Genomic DNA, 24134 nt, shown 5'->3' with positions numbered 1-24134 from the left:
GTGTTAAGACTCCTAAAATTGACTTATCAGTGTTTCACTAATTGAAACTATGGCAGTCTCCCGAGTATATCTGTGTCATGTTTTTACTTTGTAAGAATTTCTAATGATAACTTCTGGATGTGTGTGTGATCATCCGTTTCATATACCATTTGATGTACTGAATTTCTTTTGTATGTGCAGAGGATGGTTAGAACGAGAGAGCAGGTATGGTCTGCAACCAGGACACAATTGGTTTATCATCTCCATGCAGTGGTGGCAGCAGTGGAAAGAATATGTCAAATATGTGAGTATGATTCCCCTTTATCTACATATTTCATAGAATTTTCAACTCTATCAGACTTTGTGTGACTACTGGCCAGGAATAAAATGCTTCAATGTAGATAAGGATTGGAAGGGGGAAGAAATGAATACCTATGTGACACTTCTATGGACTAAGCCCTGTGCTTAAACTTCCACATAAATTTCCTCCCTTGCAACAACTCTGTGAGGAAGGTAATAATGGACACGGGGGTGCTTGCATATGCACCTTACATATCTCAGTTAATCCTCACAGTATCCCTGGGAGGAAGGTGGTATGAACTCATTTTACCTGTGATGAACCTGAGGCTGACATGAAAGGTAACCTAAATACAGGGTGGAAGTTCTGGGATCAAACCTAAGCACTGACTTTTAAGTCAATGGTGTCTCAACCACATCATTTACATTATCCTTCATTTGTTCACCTTTTTCATCAAAATGTTGAAGACCCTTGGGTAAGAAGTATTGATTTTCTGTTTAAAAAAGTTAATTTCAGAACTTAAATTAGAACTCAATTTCTTTTTTTTTTTTTTTTTAAGATTTTATTTATTTATTCATGAGCGACAGAGAGAGAGAGAGAGAGGCAGAGGGAGAAGCAGGCTCCCAAGGAGCAGGGAGCCCGATGCGGGACTCGATCCCAGGACCCTGGGATCATGACCTGAGCTGAAGGCAGACGCTTAACCATCTGAGCCACCCAGGCGCCCTAGAACTCAATTTCTAAATGATAATCTGCCATTGTTCTAAATAAAGAATTCAAAGAGAAATTCTCATTAGTGAATATTCTCATCTTACTTAAAACAGAATGGATTTTTCTTCAGAATTAAAAGACTCAGAGTAATGCCAGGAATCCAATTTCTCCATATTTGGAGAGCCAGTTGATTAATGTAGACTCCTTGTTACTTACCAAATGATCACTAACCTGATTATTTAATTTATATTTTTTCTTTTCTTTTTTTAAGATTTTATTTATTTATTTGATGGAGAGAGACACAGTGAGAGAGGGAGCACAAGCAGGGGGAGTAGGAGAGGGAGAAGCAGGCTTCCCGCTGAGCAGGAAGCCCAATGTGGGGCTCGATCCCAGGACCCCGGGATGATGACCTGAGCAGAAGGCAGACGTTTAATGACTGAGCCACCCAGGCACCCAATTTATATTGTTTTTCTATGTGTCTTTTTCGGTCATTGTTTATTTATCAGAATATTGGTAGACTGTTTATGTTATTGACTTCATTATTCTGCCTGGTTCTTTTTCTATTTTTCAGAGTTTAATATTGTGTTTTCACATACAAAATATATTAATCAGTGTTGTTGAAGGAGTAAACAAGTAGGCAAATGACTTCAAACCTTGTATAGGTACATTATAATGATGGTGATTGTTAAGTAGAAAATGAAAACGTTGGGGTAAAGCATCCCACTCTATTTTGAAATGCTTTCTGTCCTTTATGTTCTTAGATTGGCCTTAGAATGAATGGTTATTAATATTTTACTGTCTGCAGACGCAAAGTGTAACCTCATTTTGTGTTTTGAAGTATTACTTTTTGTTTCCTGTAGGAACACGGTAGAGGTCTTGTTCTTCACAGCTCATCCCTTATAAACAGAAGTGCACTGCCAAGAACACAAACCTGATTTGCTCTTGCCTGCCATAACCCTTCTTGCATTAAAAGAATTAGTGGAGGGTGGTAAGGGAGAGATGTGGAGGGGGAAGTCCGCACTTAAGTATCATATTCTCTCCACTGTGGCATTCTGTGTTATTGTCTAGTATGTGTCTGTCAAATGCAGACTTTAAAGTTACTTTAAAATGAAACTGGCTGGGGGCATCTAGGTGGCTCAGTCAGTTAAGCGTCTGACTCTTGATTTCACTGGGGTCCTGGGATCAAGCTCCATGTAGGCTCCCAGTTCAGCAGCGAGTCCTGCTTCTCTCTCTCTCTCCCTCTCTCTCTCCCTCTCCCTCCCTCCCCCCCTGCCCTGCTCATGCTCTCTCGCTCTCAAATAAATAAAATCTTAAAAAAAAATGCAAATCACTTTTTAAAAAAGTGACATCCTGGGCCTTGTCTGTAAAATGAGATTAAGAACAGTTACCTCCAAGGTCAGAGCAGAAATCCTCACTACGTTTGCCCTCTGTGGATTTGCCAACTTCAGTTCCATTGGGATCATGCTGGGAGGACTGACCTCCATGGCCCCCCAGCGGAAGAGCGACTTCTCCCAGATAGTGCTGCGGGCGCTCTGCACTGGGACCTGTGTGTCGCTGGTGAATGCCTGCGTGGCAGGGATCCTCTATGTGCCCCGGGGGGCTGCGGTCAACTGCACGACCTTCCTGAACACAACCATGGACGGCAGCAGCTTCGAGGTGTACCAGTGCTGCCGCAGGGCCTTCCAGAGCCCCAGCCCAGAGGTCCACCGAGAGGCCCTGGACGTCTGCTGTCGATTTTACAACCACACGATCTGTGCGTAGCGGGGGCAGCACGTCTCCGGCCTCCTGGGGGCTGCTCGTCCCCATGACGTGGCTGTTCCCACCCTTCTCTCTCCAGGCTCCTCCTGGGGGGGAAGCCACGGGGCCAAGACTCACCTCGGTCACACGGTTGGGGAGGAGCGATGGGGCGAGCGGGCAGAGAGTGGGTGGTGTGGAAGTGAGGGATGCCCCCCAATCCTTGCCCCCTTCCTGCTGCCTCCCGAAATGTGAATTCTCAGGGTCACCTCTGCCTCCTTTTCTCTCCCCTCCACATCCAAACAGCACTCTGGTCCTCTTTGTCTCCCCACCGTGGGTCTCTCATGTGCACCCTTCCCTTCAGTTATGGGGTCCCTCGCCCTGGGCTTTGCAGCCGCCTCCCTCCTTCCCCCTCTGGCACTGGAATCTTGCTGTGGCTTACCTGGGCCAGACCCTTCCTCTACTTTCAGAGGCTCCCCTGCAGCCTTTGCCCATAGCATTCCCAAACTGTGGTGTCCCGTGGAACACTGTCCCACGAGGTATTAGAAGGTTCCGTGATCCACCAGGCTTGGAAAACACCGGGCTGAATAAAGTTACACAGGTTTTGCAAAAAAAAAAAAGAACAGTTACCTCCATCACAGGAGGTTATGAAGATTAGAGGAGTCGATACATGCTAAGCATCTTAGAACAGTGTCTGGCACATAGTAAGTACTTAATAAGTATTAGCTAATAGTCTGAGAAAACAGTATAGGATAATAGTAGTGAGCTTGTACTCCCTGTGTTAGAGTCCTGGTCCTGCTACTTGTGGTATGACCTTGAACAAGTTACTTAGCCTTTCTCTGCCTCAGTTTCCTCATACAAACAACAGGGTTAATAATGATACCTATTTCAATAGGGTTGTTACAAAGAATTAAATGAATTAACATATGTGAAGCACTTAGCCCCATGCCTGGCAAGTAGGACCCTATGTAAAGTTAAAGGAAGTAATGGTAGTAATACTAGCAGTGGTTTTAGCAAAGCAGTAGCAGTAGTAATTAGTGATTTACATTTGCCTTTTCAGTATATATGGCAATTTTGGCAAATGCTTTATTTAAGAAAAATAAATCGGTGTTTTTAATGTGTTGGATAATTTCCTCTGGGCTTAGTCTGCCCACCTAATAAGATATAAGTTAGCTTTAGTTAATGTCTTTTCATAAAATGGCATATTTGCTTATGTGAATTAGTAATTGTCTATGAGGGCAGACTGTATCTTTCAGACAGTAGCATGCCTAAATAGAGACTAAGGGAGCAGGAAAAATAAGCAGTCCTTTCTCAGAAGTGGTTTGCCTCAGATATGAATGATTGACTTGAGTTTGAATATTTGATCTGCTTATGAGATCTGTTCCTTTGATGAGCCGAAGTTTTTTCTACGATGTGAAATCTCCTTTTGTACAAATGTAAATGGGGAGAAATGATGAAATCTTTTCTGTTTGTCATCATTGTAGTATATATTGTTGTCTTCCCTCCTGTTTGAGAACTGAGGGAGCAGCTCTTACTACTCAATTACAGATTTTACTGTTTATTATGTATTATTGGTTGTTATGTGACTTTGGAGTTAGAAAGCACTTTAAGCACTTTTCTAAATTTACAAACAAAGCCTCTAAAGGGCCCTTTAGGTTTTGTAATTGCACAGAGTTGTATTAGGCAATTACTTTATTACCTGATCTAGATTTCTAGAGTTCAGGTCTCTTGACTCCTACCTTAGTACTTTTTCCATTACTCCATACTATCTTCCATTTTTCAAAAACCAACATTGCAGACTAATGAAATGTAAAATTGGCATAACTAGTAGTTGTTTAAGTTCATTAATACTTGTAGTATTCATATGTATAGAAAAAAGCATCATCACTGATAGAGAAGAAAGTGAATCCTGACCCTTATTTTGGAACATCATTAACCACTGATACAACTCAAAAGAAATCATGACATGCTCAAAATAGAATTATCTTATATTAAAGTGCCACATAGCACTTTTAGAAATCATTGACTCAGAGAAGGAGGAAATTTTTCACCATTGGTGAAACTTGACCTACCTAGAGACCTATCTTCTGAAAACACAGGATAGTTGCTAATAGTTCCAGAACCAGAAGTCAGTAAAAACAAAACAAGACCCTTTGACATTTAAGGGGAAAATTTCTTGGAGCAACGGGAAATAACACTCAGAGCCAGTGGCTATGTATGTGACCATCCACAAACATGTAAAAGGAAAGTAGTCATAAGATTAGTCAACTGAAAATGTTGACAATTTCACTAAAAGCCAAGGGGGGAAGTAATGATCTGAAAAATAGGGCAGAGAAGGGGGAAGAAGAAAGAACCTGAGTGATGGTGACAGTTTCAGAGAGTGCCCAACACTGAGAGCAGTAGATTCCTAGAATACAAAAACAAGCCAGAAGTGAGAAGATAGACCACAATAGTTGGAACATTGGAAAATAAGTGAAGAAAAGCCTTTATTCTCTATCTAAAAAGAGTATCATTCACTGCGCCATGTTAAAAGTATATGGTATGGTGTGCAGTCACTGATAAGCTATTACAATTATTCTGTTGCTGAATTATTGTAAAACTCTAACAGATTTAATGCCTGGTAATATTTTTATCACCCCGTTTTCTTACCAATGATATCTATAGATTTCATCCTAAGGACTAAGCTGTTCAGAAAAGAAATAAGAATGGTTTCATGTAAATTTTCTTTAGAAATATAAGCTATATATAAGATTTCCAAAGCCTAGGCCAGTCAATTTTAAGTGTCTGCCCTCAGCTCAGGTCATAATCTGGGGTCCTGGGACCGAGCCCTGAGTTGGGCTCCCTGCTCAGCTGGGAGTCTGCTTCTCCCTCTCCCTCTGCCCCTTTCCCCCTCCCCCACTTGTGCAGCTCTCTCTCTCTCTCTCAAATAAATAAATAAATCTTTAAAAAAAATTTTAAATACAATTCCAAATATTTCTCTTTGAAATTCTGTTAAATGTCAAACTCACAAAAATGAAACAAGACGAAACCAGAGAGGGAGACAGATTATAAGAGACTCTTTTTTTTTTTTTACATTCTTTCTTTTTTTTTAAATTTTATTACGTTATGTTAATCACCATACATCATTAGTTTTTGACGTAGTGTTCCATGATTCATTGTTTGCGTATCACACCCAGTGCTCCATGCAGAATGTGCCCTCTTTAATACCCATCACCAGGCTAACCCATCCCCCCACCCTCCTCCCCTCTAGAACCCTCAGTTTGTTTCTCAGAGTCCATAGTCTCTCATGGTTCGTCTCTCCCTCCGATTTCCCCCCCTTAATTTTTCCCTTCCTGCTATTTTCTTTTTTTTTTTAACATATAATGTATTATTTGTTTCAGAGGTACAGGTCTGTGATTCAACAGTCTTACACAATTCACAGCGTTCACCATAGCACATACCCTCCCCAGTGTCTGTCACCCAGCCACCCCATCCCTCCCCCCCACTCCAGCAACCCTCAATTTGTTTCCTGAGATTAAGAATTCCTCATATCAGTGAGATCGTATGATACATGTCTTTCTCTGATCCTCAAAAAGTTGAAAATAGCGCTACCATACAACCCAGCAATTGCACTTCTGGGTATTTACCCCAAAGGTACAAATGTAGGGATCTGAAGGGGTACGTGCACCCCGATGTTTATAGCAACAATGTCCACAGTAGTCAAACTATGGAAAGAGCCAAGATGTCCATCGACAGATGAATGGATAAAGAAGATGTGGTATACATAAGAGACTCTTAATCTCAGGAAACAAACTGAGGGTTGCTGGAGTGCAGGGGGGTAGGAGGGATGGGGTGGCTGGTGATGGATATTGGAGAGGGTATCTACTATGGTGAGCGCTGTGAACTGTGTAAGACTGGTGAATCACAGACCTGTACCCCTGAAACAAATAATACATTATATGTTAATAAAAAAATTTTTTTAAATAATAAAAAAATGTCAAACTCAGAGGAAAGCTTGAAGAAATTTTTTACTCAAGTGGAATTAAAGGAGACCCAATCTTCCTCAAAATTTATTAATACATATTTTTTAAAAGTATCTTATAGTACATAAACAAACTTGAATGGAATAGAGAATTGAATATAAATTTTAAAAAGAGTTGCCTGTCAAGTCCACATGATAGTTATGTGGACATCATTTAAGTTCAAGAACACTTGTAGCAGAAATAAAGTGATTTTCCTGTAGGATAATGAAGTGACCTGCTAGAAGACTTTAATTTTTCAAGTTATTCTTTCAAAATGGCTATCTTATTAGTTTTACTCCATCTTTATAGGAAAGAAGCAAATGACCCAAAGGTTCATTAAAATCTGAAGCTTTTTAAAAAGCAAGTTCCAGAGCAAGTAGTACATTCAGTAAGAAATCAGTTACTACTATACTCTCAGAGTTTGGAGCACGTTATGAAAACAAATCCTCACTAGGGCAGTGGTAATCAATTTTGACTGCGTAATAGGATCACATAAAGGCCTTTACAAAAAAAGGAAGAAAAGAAATGCCTCTGTTCCGCTCCAGACCAAATAAATCAAAAAGCATAATTGAAAAAAAAAAGATTGAATTAATATAAATAAGTCATCTTGTTTACTGAAAATTTCTTTTGAAACTTAATTTAAATTGAATCCATTTTCGTTGGTATGGACTCGACATCAGAAAAGCTGTGAGACAATCAATATTATCTTTAAGAAATTGCCATGAAATCCACACACTGAAGGCCAAACATAGGATTAATAATATAAATTACTCAAGCCTAATTTACATTTCAGCTTCTTTAGCCATAGGTTATTTTTGTTCTGTTGTCCATACAATTTTGATTTCTTTGGTGCATAGTCTAATTTAAAATACTGATGGGGGCGCCTAGCTGGTTCAGTCGGTAGAGCATGCAACTGTTGCTCTCCGGGTCATGAGTTCAAGCCCCATGTTGGGCATAGAGCTTACTTAAGAAAAGAATAAATCCTAATGCCCAAAATTCATATTTAATGTAGATTCCCAGTTTTTAGTCATTTGTGTACTATGGCCATCATATTTTGCCATATAATGCCCATAAAATTATTTGCTTAATATGTTTATTTAAATTACTTTATCATTTTTATGTAAATAAATGTATTTTTAAAATAAACTTTATATCAGTATCTTAAATAAAAAATCAGTGTCACACTCCAGAAATAGAAGGTCAAAATAAAAATAAATTCAGTGAAAATATCAAATTCCAGCTAAATAGTATTGCCCTTTGAAGACTAGTATTAAGATCTGTTCTCTGTTAAAAAGAGAAATGATCAAGTGTTCATTAGCAGATCAAGTATTAGATTAGCACATTAAAAAAAAAAAGATTAGCACATTAGTACCAAATGGGGACCCTTTCCTTGAAGTAATTAGAGGATTGAGAGAGAATTGATAGGGACTAACTTTTTCACTGTGAACTAGGTTATTTAATACCCAGAATAATCTGGTACCTTTCCCATACTTTAGGAAACTTATTGACAGAAGATGCCAACATTAGGATCTGTTATAAAGAATCCATATGCTTCTGAATTGAAGTTTTAACACTTGATATTTTAAAAAATTTAATCCCAAAAGTCATTTGGTCTGTAGAAAGGGACCTAGGTTTTATTCTCATTCTTCTTGCCACTCTTTCAGTTAAAGGCACTGAAATTTCTTCGGAGCTGTCTTCTGAAGGATCTACAGATTGATAGTATTCACCTGGCTTATAGATAAGAGAGGAGAAAGCATCTAATAAAATGTTGATCCAGTGTCTCTCTGCGCTAAAATTAGGGATGCTCTGATTGCATTAAAAGAAACTAAAGCCCCCACTGTGCTATTGCTATGCTGTTACTTGGAGTTCGTCTTTTAAATTGGATATTTTTCTTGGGTTGGGTCATTTGCTTTATAAGCAGTGCCTCCAGTAATCAGTTTTCTCCATAAAATGCATGTCAGTGTTTACTGAATGCAACTTGAGTTCTTCTCCCCATGCTATTGCAAATCTCCTCAGATGCCTGTGGGACCTTGTTTCACTGGTAAATCCCTTTAGTCTTTCTCTTTACCCTCTCAGTTACAAATATCCTGATCTTCTAAAAACATTCATAGATAAATGTTCTCAGAATCTTACCGTTCTGTTTTTCTATCACTAAACTTAGTAGAAAATAATTCTGTGCTAGTAGTCTCTGCTTCTGGTACTGTACTCCTGATTTTTCTTCCATCATCAGATTCAGTGTCCTTCCAGATTCTTACGTTGCCTATTTTGTAAATTTTGTTCTCTCCTTATTCTACATACACCATGTTCTTATTCTTCAGGAAGGCTCTTGAGCTTCAAATTTTTATATTCTGCCTCTTTTTCTGTCCTGACCACAAGACTCAAGTGTCCAGGTAACTCAAACAAGAATATCCCAAAATAAGCTCATTCCCCAAATGATCCCATTAACTCATATACTTTATCTTATAAAGGTGCCAACTCCCATCTAATCATCTACACCAGCCCCTCAGGTTCTACCTGGAGTTATCTTTGCTCCTCTTTCATACACAATTAGTTGTCAAATTTTTTCACCTCCTACATATCCTTAATCCATGTTCTTCTCTCCATCTACTTATTTCTGGATCTAGCTTTATGGATTAGTACCTTATCATCTCTTGCCTTGAATTATTATAGGAGCCACTTTTTTTTAACACTTTATTTTTTTTAAAAAAATTATTTATATTTATTTTAGAGAGAAGAGACCTCGCGGGGAAGGGAGAGGCAGAGGGAGAGTGAGAGCGAATCTCAAGTAGACTCCCTGCTGAGCAAGGAGCCTGACACAGGGCCTGATCCCACAACCCCGAGATCATGACCTGAGCTGAAATCAAGAGTTGGATGCTTAACCGATTGAGCCACCCAGGCGCCCCATTACAGGATACCTCTAACTTGTGTCTCAGTTTTCCATTTCTGCCTCTAGTCCTTTCTGAGAGTACTTTTTGAAGTAAAAAATGGATTAGACTATTCCGTTTGAAAGCCTCTCACAGAAAAATCCTGTGAAAATAAGCTAAGTGAAAGAAAAACTATATGCTGTGTTTCAAATGTAATACCTGGGTGCCTGGGTGGCTCAGATGGTTAAGCGTCTGCCTTCAGCTCAGGTCATGATCCCAGGGTCCTGGGATCGAGTCCCTCATCGGGCTCCCTGCTCCTTGGGAGCCTGCTTCTCCCTCTGCCTCTCTCTCTCTCTCTCTCCCTCTCTCTGTCTCTCATGAATAAATAAATAAAATCTTAAAAAAAAAAGAAAAACTATAAAAAATAAAAATTAAAAAATAAAATGTAATACCTGTTTTATAGCAACCAGAATGATAGTTCACATTTACTAAATGCGAGGCACCTTACATACGTTGCTCATGAAATCTTCACAGTAACTCTGAGATAGATACTAATATTATCCTGATTTCTACCCATGAAGAAACTGAGGCTTAGAAATTTACTTATTGTGGGGGCTCCTGGGTGGCTCAGTCAGTTAAGTATCTGACTCTTGATCTCAGCTCAGGTCTTGATCTCAGAGTAGTGTGTTCAATCAAGTCCTGTGTTGGGCTCCATGCTGGGTGTGGAGCCTACTTAAAAAAAATTATTGTGAAAGTTCACATAGCTGGTAAGTCAGAGAGCTGCCCTTAATTCCAACTATATACTGCACACTATTTTTTACATGTATGTGTATGTTTTCAGTCACAAAAAAATAAAGGAAACATCAAAATATCAACTGTAGTTAATGCTAAATGATGGGGTCATTTGGCATATTTGTGATATTGGTCTGTAGAATCTGTAATAATAAAAAGAATAAATATTATTTAATTTTTTAATATAAGAAAAAACCTTCCATGATTTTCAGTTTTCAACAGAATAAAGCCTAAATTACCTTGTGTTCGGGGCACCTGGGCTGCTGGCTGGCTGGCTCAATCGGTAGAACATGCGACTCTTGATCTCAGGGTCATGCTTTTAAGGTCCACATTGGATGTAGAGCTTACTTTAAAACATAATAAATAAACAGGGGCACCTGGGTGGCTCGGTTGAGTGTCTGACTGTTGATTTTGGCTCAAGTCGTGATCTCAGGGTCAGGAGGTCGAGACCCATGTTGGGCTCCGCACTTGGCAGGTAGTCTGCTGGGGATTCTCTCTCCTTCTCCTTCTGCTCCTCCCCTCCCTACCCCCACCCCCTGCTTCCCTCTGCAATAATAAATAAATAAATCTTTAAAAAATAAATAAACAGGGGCGCCTGGGTGGCTCAGTCAGTTGAGTGTCTGCCTTCAGGTTGGGTCATGATCCCAGAGTGCTGGGATGGAGCCCCGCATGGGTCTCCCTTCTCATCTGGGAGCCTGCTTCTCCCTCTGCCTCTGCCTGCTGCTTTGCCTATTTGTGCTGTCTCTCTGCCTCTCTGTCAAATTAATAAAATCTTAAAAGATTAAAAAAAGATTTTTTTTTAAATTAAATAAACACATACATACGTACATCACTCACTCACTTTCTGTCAGAGTCCTTTGCAGTATGTGTTCCCAGTCTGCGTTACCAATTTTATTTATACACACTCTTCCTCTTGGAAAAAACTAAAATTTAGTTATACATTAAAATGTTCTTAATTGGGGTACCTAGGTGGCTCAGTCATTAAGCGTCTGCCTTCAGCTCAGGTCATGATCCCAGGGTCCTGGATCGAGCCCAGCATTGGGCTGCCTGCTCAGTGGGAAGCCTGCTTCTCCCTCTCCCACTCCCCCTGCTTGTGTTCCCTCTCTCAGTCAAAAAATAAATAAAATCTTAAAAAAAAAGTTCTTAATTGGCAGTAGCTAACTACAGGAGGATTAGAAGCAATAGGTAATTTGGGGATTCATTTTTGAAGGCTGCTTAGTTCTTGGATTATTAAATTGTACCTTTTAATCTCTTCGTGATTTTTAGGATGCCAGCCCTGTTGTAATTGAGCCATCATCTGTTCTGAATGGAGGAAAATACTCATTTGGAACAGCAGTACATTGTATAGAGCAGAGTGAAGATAGAATTGGAGGAGGCAGCCTCACTTACGTGAATACCACAGAAGAGAAATTTTCAGACAACATTTCTTCTGCATCTGAAGCCTCAGAAACTGCTGGCAGTGGTAAGTATGGCTTGTTTCCCATAAAGTTTATTGAGGGTCACGTCTTAAAGGAGTATACTTTGTCAGAAATGTGCTTCGTAGGATATAATCAGGTTTCTATTCACAGAAATAAGTTTTCAGTGAAATGGTCAATTATAAAATTCCTGAATATATTAGTAGCTTTACAAAGAGAAACTCTTCTATATTCTACTTCATTAATCTCTCAATTTGAAAATATGTTCACTGTTGGGGCGCCTGGCTGGCTCAGTCAGTAGAGCATGCAACTCTTGATCTCAGGGTTGTGGTTCAAGGCCCATATGGGGCGTGGACCTCCTTAAAATAAATAAGTTCATTTGTAAAAAAAAAAAAAAAAAAAAAAAAAAAAATATCACTGTTTTTTTCATTGATTAAAGCTACTTCTTTCTGTATTGCTATTATTTTGTCAATAATTTGGAAAGACAGTTTTTGAGAAAAGACCATTTTTGAGATAATCTAAAATTCCATCTCCGAGACTCTCTGCCTTCATTGGATTAAATGCACCCTCATATCAGATTCTACAGACATTTCAGGCTGGAATTGGGGGATTATTTTGTTAAACTATTGAGAAAAAGTCATAATGCTTCCCATAATCCCCTACAGTCTTTGGTAGGACTAAAACTAAAAACTAAAAAAACACTAAAACTCAATGTTCTACACATTTGGGGAAAATACTTTGATGTTTGTGGCATAGTTGAGTTAAGCTGATCCTTCTGCTGATAACAGTGGCAGTGCTCTCAACCTTACTCTGTTGTTATTTCATCTTTGAGATCTGGCAAATTGGACAGATCTAGCATCCTCTCTACAAAGTTCTTTGTAGAATCTACTCCTTCTTGTTCCCCATCTGACATTACAGCGATCATTCAGCAGTCCTAGAAGTTCTGTCTCTGATGAGCTTTAACACCAAGATTATTTTTAACCCTCTCTAAGGTCCTTTTTGTTATGTGCTTACCCTGACCTGTGCTACCCATAGGCTGAGCAGTGCCGCAGACAAAAGGTTTAAAGTGACTGATGGCTAGAATGTTTACTCAGTTGATGGCTAGAATGGTTAGTCTGTAGTTCAGAGTTGAAAAAGCTTAAAATACCATTGAGGTTCACAACTCTTAAGTCATCATTAATCATTTTTCTGTGTGCATTTTTCTATTGTAACCTGGCATGCCTTCCTTTGAAATAAATTTATTAGGGAAGTTCCCTCCTCTCTGGCACTCTTCTGTTACAATTCTTGTTTTAGCTCCTTCCCTTTGGTTTAGAGACTTCTTATGGCCAATCTACTAAGAACATTTGGAATGTGTTTACAGGTGAAAAAAAAGAATTAAGGGTGACTATGTGAGATCCCAGGTATTTGACCATACCTCTTCCTTTTCTATCAGAGGATGTATAATTCTTGTGAATTATTAGATATTTTAGGATGCTGGCCAAATGTTCATTTGGTAACTGTTGGTTTTTTGGGGGGTTTTTTGTTTGTTTTTTTAGATTTGTATTTATTTATTTTAGAAAGAGAGCATGTGAATGGGGTTGAGGGGGACCAGGGCCAGGGGGAGAGGGAAAGAAAGAATCCCAAGCAGACTCCACGCTGAGCTGAGTGTGGAGCCAGACGTGGGGCTGGATCTTACAACCCTGAGATCATGACCTGAGCTGAAATGAAGAGTCGGACACTTAACCGACTGCACCAGTCAGGCACCTCATTTGGTAACAGTTTTTAAAGCTTTTCTTCCACCTAGTGTTACGGTAGGTATTGTCCAGAAGGATGACGTCTGTATTTCCTATCTTCTGCAGAGTTATCAAAATCTTATACTGTACTGACATGCCAACAGAAAAATAGCATTAATCTAATACATGGACATTGAGTTCATATCTTCAAGCCTATTTATGTATAATAACTAAAAATAAAGAGATTCCATCCTCTTTTCCCTTACAGGCTTTCTGTATTCTGCCACACCAGGGGCAGATATGTGCTTTGCCCGACAACATAACACGTCTGACAATAATAACCAGTGTTTGCTAGGAGCCAATGGGAATATTTTGTTGCATCTCAATCCTCAGAAACCAGGGGCTATTGATAACCAGCCACTAGTAACTCAAGAACCTGTAAAGGTAGGTGATACGACATCTATGTAAAACAATTCTCTTTCAAAAAAGTGGCAAATAAATTTCATTCTAGAGGTTTTAATGTATAGCATGACATTCGTACATCATGGTTCATTAAATTAACCTGTTGGAGATGGAAATCTCTGCACAGTATATTTCTGTGAGGATATTTTATGATTTAGTAATTGCATAGAAGCAGTGTAGTAATCCTTAGAAATATTCTTATTAGGACAGCTACTTTGAAAATGTAGTTTTATGTGTATGTGGAATTTTTTTCCAAAATAATAATTTCTAAGCCAGTCTCATTTCCAAATGCTCTAGTGATTTTTCAAATGATTTGCCTTGAGTTCTCTTTCTTAAATAATTTATTTCGAAAGTTAAAAATAAAAATCTCGTTTAGAAAATTACTTTCCGATAACATGAAACTGAATAGTGACATATGTGTTTGTTCTCCTGTGTCTAGATTTTGTTAAAACACGAGACTGTAATACTAAAAATATTAAATATCAACATTTGTATTCCGTTCTTTCTAAGGCTACATCATTAACACTAGAAGGAGGACGATTAAAACGAACGCCACAGCTGATCCATGGAAGAGATTATGAAATGGTCCCAGAACCTGTGTGGAGAGCGCTTTATCACTGGTATGGAGCAAATCTGGCTCTACCCAGACCTGTAAGTATAACCAGTGGTGCTTTATGAAAGGAACAGTCCTGGTTGGGTCTTCCATTACTTTTCTATATGAATCTCACTATCCACAAATTAGTTCTTACTAATGGCAACAGAGTACTCAGTACCTGTAAATTAGTTGAACAAAATTGAGATTTCTTTACATTTATTCATTCATTTATTCATACATTCACCGAGTACTGTATTAGTACCAGCTCTACAATGATGTGCCTGTGGGAGTGGGTGGCTTACCTGGAGCGGAGGGAGTAGTCACTGGACTAAATAAAGTCAAGGGATTGTGAGGCTAGGCTATTAAATAAGTCATCCATATAAACGCAGACTTTAGGATAATGTAGGGCTTAGGCTGGAGCAGAAGTCTGAGAGCCGGTGCTGAAAAGTTCAGTGAATATAGGGGAAGTGGTGCAATGATTACTTCTGAGACTGTTATCTTTATTAACCACACAGGCATCCATTTAGGGATTGGTTCATCCCATAGTTGTTGGTGGATTTTTGTGTTTTGTCTTTTTGAGGGAAGGACACAAAAATGATCATAACAGGGTGATAACAGGAATCCAAGGCAAGTGAATTCTGATTGTTGCCATTACTAGGATGAGTCATTGAGAGCATAAATAAAATGCTCTGAAGTAATTTAAAAGACTTGAAGTATATAATATCACAATATTAGCGAGTTAACTATACCATTATACTGTTGGGCTTAGGATTCATACCCTGAACACTCTTTGTGTTGTCAATGCAGTAAAATACTTCGTAAGAAGGTTCTTTTTGTAGATCAAGAAACACTCTCCCTCATATAATGTTCCAGATTGAAATTTCTTACACCAGAAAAGTTTGCATAAATGAGATACAGTAACTTAGATCACTTCCAAAGAGAGGAAGAAGTCTGCTGTAAAGCCTTAGTCTATAATTTTGATGTTGACTTTGACTAACTAATAATTATGTTTATTAAAAATTGTGTTTAAGTCGGAAACAGGAATTTGGGCTTTGTGTCTGTTGGCTCCAAAAGGTTCCTACTGTATTTGGCATCAGAACTCCTAGAAGATACATACAAATACGAATGTACATAGATACATAAACATATATATACTTTATTTATTGGGAGGTGGGGTAGTCCTTCAGTTAGTCACTTAATTTCTGGGACTTTCCAGCTTTATCTTTATATTCTATATCTGGGAAAACATTGTGATAATTGTGTTTGACATATATATAGTTTGATGTTTTAGAGCCTGCCTAGATTTGGATTACCAGTGTCCCAATCTCTAAACCTTAGTTTCTTCCTCTTCTCTAAAATGAACATGACCGTATCTACTTCATTAGAGTTGTTTTGATAATTAAATAATACATACAATTAGCACAGCATCTGATTTATAGTAAGTGGTCAGCAAATGCTGACAGTTGCTAATAGCATCATCATCGTCATCTTCAGAGCCTCACACAAGGTATGTTTTTTACATTGATGCCAGACAAATATTAAAATAATTTTACTAGATCAAAGCTGCATTTGCTAGCTTGATAGAATTTTTTTCATCTCTAAATATGACACATTTGCCTGATTTCAGGAAAAAATGCTGCAAAAAACATTTAAAATGGTATTTTCAGGGCGCCTGGGTGGCTCAGATGGTTAAGCGTCTGCCTTCGGCTCAGGTCATGATCCCGGGGTCCTGGGATTGAGCCCCACATTGGGCTCCCTGCTAGACGGGGAGCCTGCTTCTCCTTCTCCCTCTGCCTCTCCCCCTGCTCATGTTCTCTCTCTCCCTCTGTATCTCTGTGTCTCAAATGAATAAATAAAATCTTTTTAAAAAAAGGACAATAAAATAAAATGGTGTTTTCAGGTAGAGAATACTAAATGTATTGCCATGGCAAGGTTAAAAGTGAATGCTTTCACCTTTATACTTACATAAGTCATACTACTTATTTAAAAATATCTTTGGGGTGTCTGGGTAGCTCAGTCGGTTAAGCATCCAACTCTTGATCTCAGCTCAGGTCTTGATCTCAGGGTTTTTTCCAAATGTGTGATCTCTTTAAGGCAAATTCTTGCGCACGGAATTGCATCTATTGTTTGCCAGTTGCCACTGAAGTTAACAAGTTCAAAGACAAGAATAATTAAAATGTAAATAAATATGTGTTTTTGTATGTTTGTGCATAAGAATTTGTTAATTTGTAATTTTTCACAAAATCATTTATCTTGGCAAACAAGATGCATATTATAAAAACTACTTCATTATCAGTTCAAATTCTGCCAAAGGTATGTTTTTTATGTAGCCTGACAACTACCAATACTGAATTATTAATCTTGCCTCAAATCATATTAAACTGAAATCATAAGAAATTATGGTTGGCTTTGTAGCTATTAGTACCTGTCTAGAAGTGGACAGACTTCGTCCAGCAGTCTTAGAGGAGAATACCAGGGAGAGCCCTTTTACTGCTTATCATTTAAGTAGGATTTGAAAAAGCTCCCGAATGGAACTTTTCAAGTGCCATACTGTAGCATATCAGAATATGCAGAATACTTTTAAGAAAAAGTCCTAATTGTTTGGTTTGTAGCATTGTTTTCATTTGGTTCTTTACTGCCCCCTCTTGATACTGAAAAATGCTCTATTGCAGAAGACATTGGTTACTAGGGCAGAAGGAAATAAAATAAAACCTGATCACTTGGACTGTTAAAGATTATGTAGGATTTTATGTTTTAAAGTATGTTAATCCTGCTATCCTTTTGGAATACTAAATTGATAATGTTCTACTCTTAAAACTCTTGGAGCAGTATTTTTATAATGAAATGTTTTCCTGTGTCTTTGGGCTGGCAAGCACATTATTGGAGGGGGTTACTGAAAAATCCTGTTTCAACATGAATCTCAATTTCGTTCACCCACTGTAATTGTCTTTATCATAGACAAAAATATATTGAGCAAACCAGTTACAGTAGAACATAGCAAATTTTTATATGAAAACATTTTTATCCTTACTACTAATATAAGAAATAAAATTTTAAGCAAATTTATAATATTCTTTATATGTGTTAAAGAAACAGGGTATTTTCAAATGATGTCCACTGATAAGGTTTTATGAGAGAAATATGTTCATAAATTTCTGAGAATATTATAAATTGCTACGCTTTGGCTGGCAAAATAACTTAGATAGTTAATGATATGGCCTTCCATACTTTTTGACTTACAACTCCAGACCTAAGAATTTGTCCCTTAAAGGACATCATTTATATACATGAAGTATGTAAAAGTGAAAAGAATTATAGTGTGAAGGGAATAGAATTATAGATAATATTTAGGATTTTTCCCCTTAATTTCAGTGTTACTTGCTTTTAAATAAAAGAGGAGAAAATAATCACCAGGAGTTCTAATCTTGGAAGATAGGTTTAGGACCAGGAGCCTGAGAGTATTTAAACCCATGTAATTTAAATCTATGAATCTTTGTAATCTAACATAGGTAGTGAACCTATTGAACATTTTAGTTTAAAAATAAATCTCAGAAATTCGGTAAAAAATGACAAGTTTTGTTTCTTTTATAGTGATCACATTATATCTTTTATAACAATAGGTGATCAAGAATAGCAAGACAGAAATCCCAGAGCTGGAGTTATTTCCTCGATATCTTCTCTTTCTAAGACAGCAGCCTGCCACTCGGACACAGCAGTCTAACATCTGGGTGAATATGGGTATGATGAGCCTGAGAATGTTTCCTCAGCATTTACCAAGAGGTAACTTAAGAATGCAGCAAGAATACCATACATCTCTTTCAAAAACAAAAACAACCAAGTTGCTCAAAGTCTGGTGCCACTGTACTAACACATATTCCCATCTACTTTCATACAGAATCAGTAAATCATCTGTGGGGCTTAGATCTATGGTCATGCGCAAGACTAGATGGGGTAGTGGCAAAGTCTCATCATCAAACTGAGAAGAATTGTTTCCTTTTCTGGTTTGTAAGCATACAAAGAAAAGAAGCCATTATAAATTATTTGTCCTAAGTTAGAATCTGCCAGTCAATGACTGACTGGTCTTTTCAACTCCACTCAAATATCTGAAAAGTAATTTCTTTCACAATATCATATTTCTGTTTATTTGTTGGTGTTTTGGGGGACTCTTTTGGCAAAACATGATACATTTCTCATGCTTGGTCCAAGGAGTCTTTATAAGAGACAGATAATATAAAGTGAAGAATATATTTTTGAAAATTAAAATGGCACATTTGCTTTGAAAAACATCAAGCCTAGCAATGAATCATGGAACACTACATCAAAAACTAATGATGTAATATATGGTGATTAACATAACAATAAAAAATTTAAAGAAAAAAACATCAAGCCTATCAAAATGACATATAAGTTCCCATTTTAATGTATTACATGCAGAAAGTTCCCTTTGATTTCTTTGTGAGGTTAAATTTTATTGATAGGCAGGACTTGGCTCTATGCTTTTGCTTTGCAAATATTTGACATTGTTCTTCAGCAGAAATAATGAATTATACATTTACACAAAGTCTTACTTTGTGTAACAATGCCAAAATGTTATTAATATAACTTAGGATGCAAGAACTACCTTTGAACCCAAACCAACCCTATGAGCACCATTCCTCCTTTGAAATCAAATAGTTTGTCTTCCTTAAAGGTTATATTCACATAAGATATTGGATATTCTTACACATATTGTTTGGTAAGAATTATAGCAAAGCATTGGCTTCTGCCTAACCAAACTTGGGAAAATGTCAAAATCGAGGAGCAGTGAAATAGAATCACTGTGAAACATTCTTGATTTAATTTTCCATTGAATAAAAATATTCACCTTGCTTCCATGGCACCCATAGCATATATCTTTCTCAATTCTCTTTGAAAGATAACATGAAAAGCAAGATGTGTTGTTGCGCTTTTAGTAAGTACTCTTTGTAACTCTTGTGCTGATCCTAGATTTTTGCTGCTTCTGTAAATTCCACTAGATTTGTTAGTGCTATTCAAAAACACAAAATTATGTGTAATAAGTGGCTGCCTGCTTAATGAGCTATGCTATAAAAACTGTCTAGAATTCAAATAAATTTCTTATGTGGCTTACAACAAGAGAAATTGACTTGGACACTACACTTGCAAATGCTTCTAAATCCTTGAACTGGGTAGTTATGCTCCAAATTTATTCTTAATTTGAAATTTTATTCCTTACTAATTAATTCTGAAATCAATCATTAATCGTTTTGAAGTTTATGAAAATACGCTTTCTTGCTGTAATCTTATAACTAATCCTCTGATGTATAATTGGAAAATTTTGTTCTTTTATTTTCTGTTAAGAATTATCCTTTGCTTGCTATCTGATAGTAAAATATTTGCTAGGCTATTTGCTAGGTTTAAAAATTGATCATGGTTGGGTTTTGTTCTGCCATAACTTATTTTTCATCTTTCTCATTACTCAGTGTATTAGGGCTGTTTACTAGACTCTTTTATTACTTCTGAAGTGATGGGTGTACAAACTGTGACACAGTTAACAGTGACTTAAACATAGCCTTGTGACAGATAAGGCTACAGGGTCTTTGTTTCTCATATGGTTTTTCAGCCTGTTTGAGGTGAGTGAATTCTTTTTGGAAGCTCTTTAAAAAGCGGATGATAGGAGCGCCTGGGTGGCTCAGTTGTTAAGCGTCTGCCTTCGGCTCAGGTCATGATCCCAGGGTCCTGGGATCAAGCCCCACGTCTGTCAGAATCCCTGCTCATCTGTCAGAATCCCTGCTCAGTGGGGAGTCTGCTTCTCCCTCTCCCACTCCCCTTGCTTGTGTTCCCTCTTTCACTGTGTCTGTCTCTGTCAAATAAATAAAATCTTTAAAAAAAAATAAAGCAGATGATACCATTACTTTTCTCTGCTTTGTTTAGTAGGTGAAGATTCAAAGGCATTTAATAAGAGGAAAAAAGCTGAGTCTCCTTTGGATGGGTAGAAAATTACCTGGCATGTATAATTGTACCCTAGATGGATTATATTGATATGCTATGTTTATTTTTGTTTGGGGTTGCTCGGTAAACTATAACCTACTATAGCTAGAGAGGACCATTTTAAGCTACAGCTCTTGCCTGGGTTTTTGGCTGAATAGTAAACCAAGGTTTAGTTAATTGTATTAGCAACCTGTTTTTGACTTTCATAATCTCTTGTTGCTTCATCCCCCTTCTCTTTTGAAGTAGGTGGTTAAACTTGATATATTCTTTCTTCACTTATCTCTCTTTCCCCTTACTACCATTCTTTTTGTTTCTTGAGCCCTCTTGCAATTCAAGATCATTTCTGCTGTCATCTTATTTTGCAGGCAGGTCATATGGTTTTCCTGCCTCCTGCCTTTTCAGCGTGGCAATTTTTTTTGTCATGGGAACGTTCTTGGTTTCACTTTAAACTCTGGCCATTGTAGAGTCTCTGCCTATTTAGAATTTTAAGTAAAAGTTTCTTGTGTAATTGTACTTCTGTGCCTGGTATTTGGGGCACTTAATTACTGGGAGTGATGGGATTAGTAATTCAAAGACAATTTATTTTAAGAAAGTGGGTCACGTTGTTAAATAACAAAAATTCAACCAAGTAAATTTGAAAGATCTAATTGGCTTTATTAATTGATTTATGAATCTGGCAACGTCCCTTCTAGCAAGTAGAGGGGTGCTCCCAAGAGCTACAGAAAAAAGGAAAAAAAGTGTTAGGTAGAGAGGGAGTGGAAAAAAGGAAACTCTTCACAAAGATTCCATTGTTTTAAGCAAGGTCTCCCTTTTAAAGGGAATAGTAGGGTCTATCAATAAATTTCCTAGTACTGACGAAGAAATTCCCATGTTGACCGGTTAAAGGTTACATTTCTAGGGGTTTGAAACTACAGTTAGGTCAGGTATTAATAAGTCTTAGTTTACTGACTTAGAGCTTTAACATAAGTAATCCAATTTTGGGCCAGTGGTTTTCTTTTTAATGAATTCAATTTTCTGTGGAATTCTTTTTAGTGAATCCAGTTATCTGTGGAATTCAAATCCAGTCCCATATGATCTTCCCCATTCTTACATTGAATACTGATTTTGCTATTTAGTGTGACCCTGCTGAGGGCAGCCAAGATACCATGTCTGTTGTTGATATTTGCCACTCCTCTTGGGATCCAAATACTACCTGTTACTTGGGCTTCTGGTTTTGTTGCTCTTCCTTCCAAAGTTAAGGGCTTTGAACTTAACACAGGTGGTCTCCTATCTTAATTTTAAAGCTTCTTAATTTATAAAATTATTAAGCCTATAATTCTCATTTCTCATCATTATTTCCTAAAACAGTCATTGCTGAATGGGGTGCCTTTTTTTTTTTTTTACATCTACCTTTTTCCTTATTATGATTACCTTGACCATAGGAAATGTACCTTCTCCGAATGCGCCATTAAAGCGGGTCTTAGCCTATACAGGCTGTTTTAGTCGAATGCAGACCATCAAGGAAATTCATGAATATCTGTCTCAAAGGCTACGCATCAAAGAGGAAGATATGCGCCTGTGGCTCTACAACAGTGAGGTAAGTCATTTCCTGTTGTAAGGTGACTTGTACACATGCTGAAAAAGATCCAAACAGTACAAAAATATATAGTGAAAATTCTTCATTCTCATTCTCTGACCCCTGTCTCCCATCCTCCTCAGAGGTAGTGCTATTAATTGGTTATATATTCTTCCTAACACATGCAGTATGTTTTCAGATTATACTCTGAAATTGGATCATAAGATATGCAGTTTTAACCTGTTCTCTATTCCATTGTTCCCTCTTTATATCTTCCTGTGATCACCATTGAGAGGCAGTATAGTATAATAGTTAAGAGCACCGTTCCTGGAGCCACGCTGCCAGGGATTAAATCCTGGCCCTGCCACTTGTTTACTTGTATAATCCAGAGCAAGTCACTTAACTGTCTCAATTTTCTCATACATAATAGTATCTCCCTTAGAATTAAATAACTTAGTTTTGTGAGCACAAACAAAAACATGTAATTCTACTGTAGGACTTTGATTTTATATTTTTGGTTCCTGGTAAGTTTCATCTTGATCATAAGCATGTTTACTGAATTTCATACTAGATACTAAAGAAAATTTCTTTTGTACAAGTGCTTCAGAAAATCTAAATCTCAATGAATTTTGGGTTGGTGTGTGATGAGTCTTCTGATCTCCCCAAAATTCTGTTATAATTTTGTTTTAGAGCATAAAGTATTTGTTTATAAAGCAGACATTGTTTTTCTCTCATTTTGCCACCTAAATTATAAATATTTATGAACAACTATAATATGCAAAATATCTGTCACATGAGTTATGGAAATACAAGGACGTGTTTAATTGTTTTAATTATCATTCATTTTTATTTCCTTTTCAAGTTTAGTTTAGTAATCAAATTAACAAAATCATTTCCTCCTCCATACACAGAATTACCTTACTCTTCTGGATGATGAGGATCATAGATTGGAATATTTGAAAATCCAAGATGAGCAGCATCTGGTTATTGAAGGTATAAGATGGAAGCATGCATCTATATTAGGTTTTAGGGAAAGAATTTAAAGATTTAGTTACTAATAATCTGTTTTATAATTTTTCTATTATTTGATCATTATATTCTTTATAGTAAAGAAAAACCATTAAGCTCTTATGTAATCCTACATACTATCTAGATTGCTTTAAAAGAAAAATATGTCTGCATTCATTGGTTGGCAAGGAATAGAAACATTGGGTAGAAACAAGTGAATTCAGTTATAAATTTATAAAATTTCAACCTGCCTTTTTGAGTTTGAGTAAGAAAACTAACTTTCTGGCATAGTTAGTGGCAGAGGCTTTCATTAGTCATCAAACGCTGGTCACTCGCCACACATAGATTTACACACTGACATGGACATGTCACTGTAAACTTAAAAATGTATCTTTTCCCTTCAAGATTTTTGGAAACACTGCAGACTGCCTTTGTATTAAAATAAATAGATTATAACACCCAGTGCTCCATTCAATACCCACCCTCTTTAATACCCATCACCAGGCTAACCCATCCCCCCACCCCCGTCCCCTCTAGAACCCTCAGTTTGTTTCTCAGTCCATAGTCTCTCATGTATTGAATGGAGCACTGGGTGTTATATGCAAACAATGAATCACGGAACACTACATCAAAAACTAATGATGTAATGTATGGTGATTAACATAACATAATAAAATTTAAAAAAGTTGAAAAATAAATAAATAAAATAGATTATTCTAACAGTTGTCATAATTTAAGAAGGAATTGTGATAATTCTAATGCATTAAGTTTAAGAGCTTTAATTACTTCTATAGATGTTTGAGTATAATTATAATTCAGGTTGGTAATTGAGGGAATAGCTTACTAATGAATTCTAATCAAGTGGCTATGAAGTCCCCAATATAAAGAATTGGAATGGTTTCAGAATCAATTACTAAAATTAACTCAATTTTTTTTTTCAGTTTCTGATTTAGAAACAAGAAATTTTTTTTTTTTAAACAGAAGCAATTGAGTGGGTGTGATTTGAACGGATAAGAAATTAAC

General features: G+C 37.2%; 1 protein-coding gene across 4 annotated transcripts in view; it reads left to right on the top strand.

The window, feature by feature from the left end:
* The window catches only part of USP32 (ubiquitin specific peptidase 32), a 213956-nt gene that overhangs the window by 158469 nt on the left and 31353 nt on the right, over positions 1-24134 (top strand). For 3 of the 4 annotated variants that reach the window (XM_025851483.2, XM_073879501.1, XM_073879500.1), the window contains 7 exons: positions 181-283; positions 11643-11838; positions 13772-13947; positions 14476-14616; positions 18181-18340; positions 21970-22124; positions 23015-23096. In XM_025851483.2, coding sequence (XP_025707268.1) covers positions 181-283; positions 11643-11838; positions 13772-13947; positions 14476-14616; positions 18181-18340; positions 21970-22124; positions 23015-23096 — 1013 coding nt within the window. The remainder of the gene's footprint in view (positions 1-180; positions 284-11642; positions 11839-13771; positions 13948-14475; positions 14617-18180; positions 18341-21969; positions 22125-23014; positions 23097-24134) is intronic. The other variant, XM_025851484.2, reaches the window with a different exon arrangement.

The sequence above is a fragment of the Callorhinus ursinus genome, unplaced genomic scaffold (genome assembly GCF_003265705.2).
Source record: "Callorhinus ursinus isolate GAN/ISIS: 27379988/994484 unplaced genomic scaffold, GSC_fseal_2.0 scaffold34, whole genome shotgun sequence".
Lineage (NCBI taxonomy): Eukaryota > Metazoa > Chordata > Mammalia > Carnivora > Otariidae > Callorhinus > Callorhinus ursinus.
This window is presented reverse-complemented; position numbering and strand designations above follow the sequence as displayed.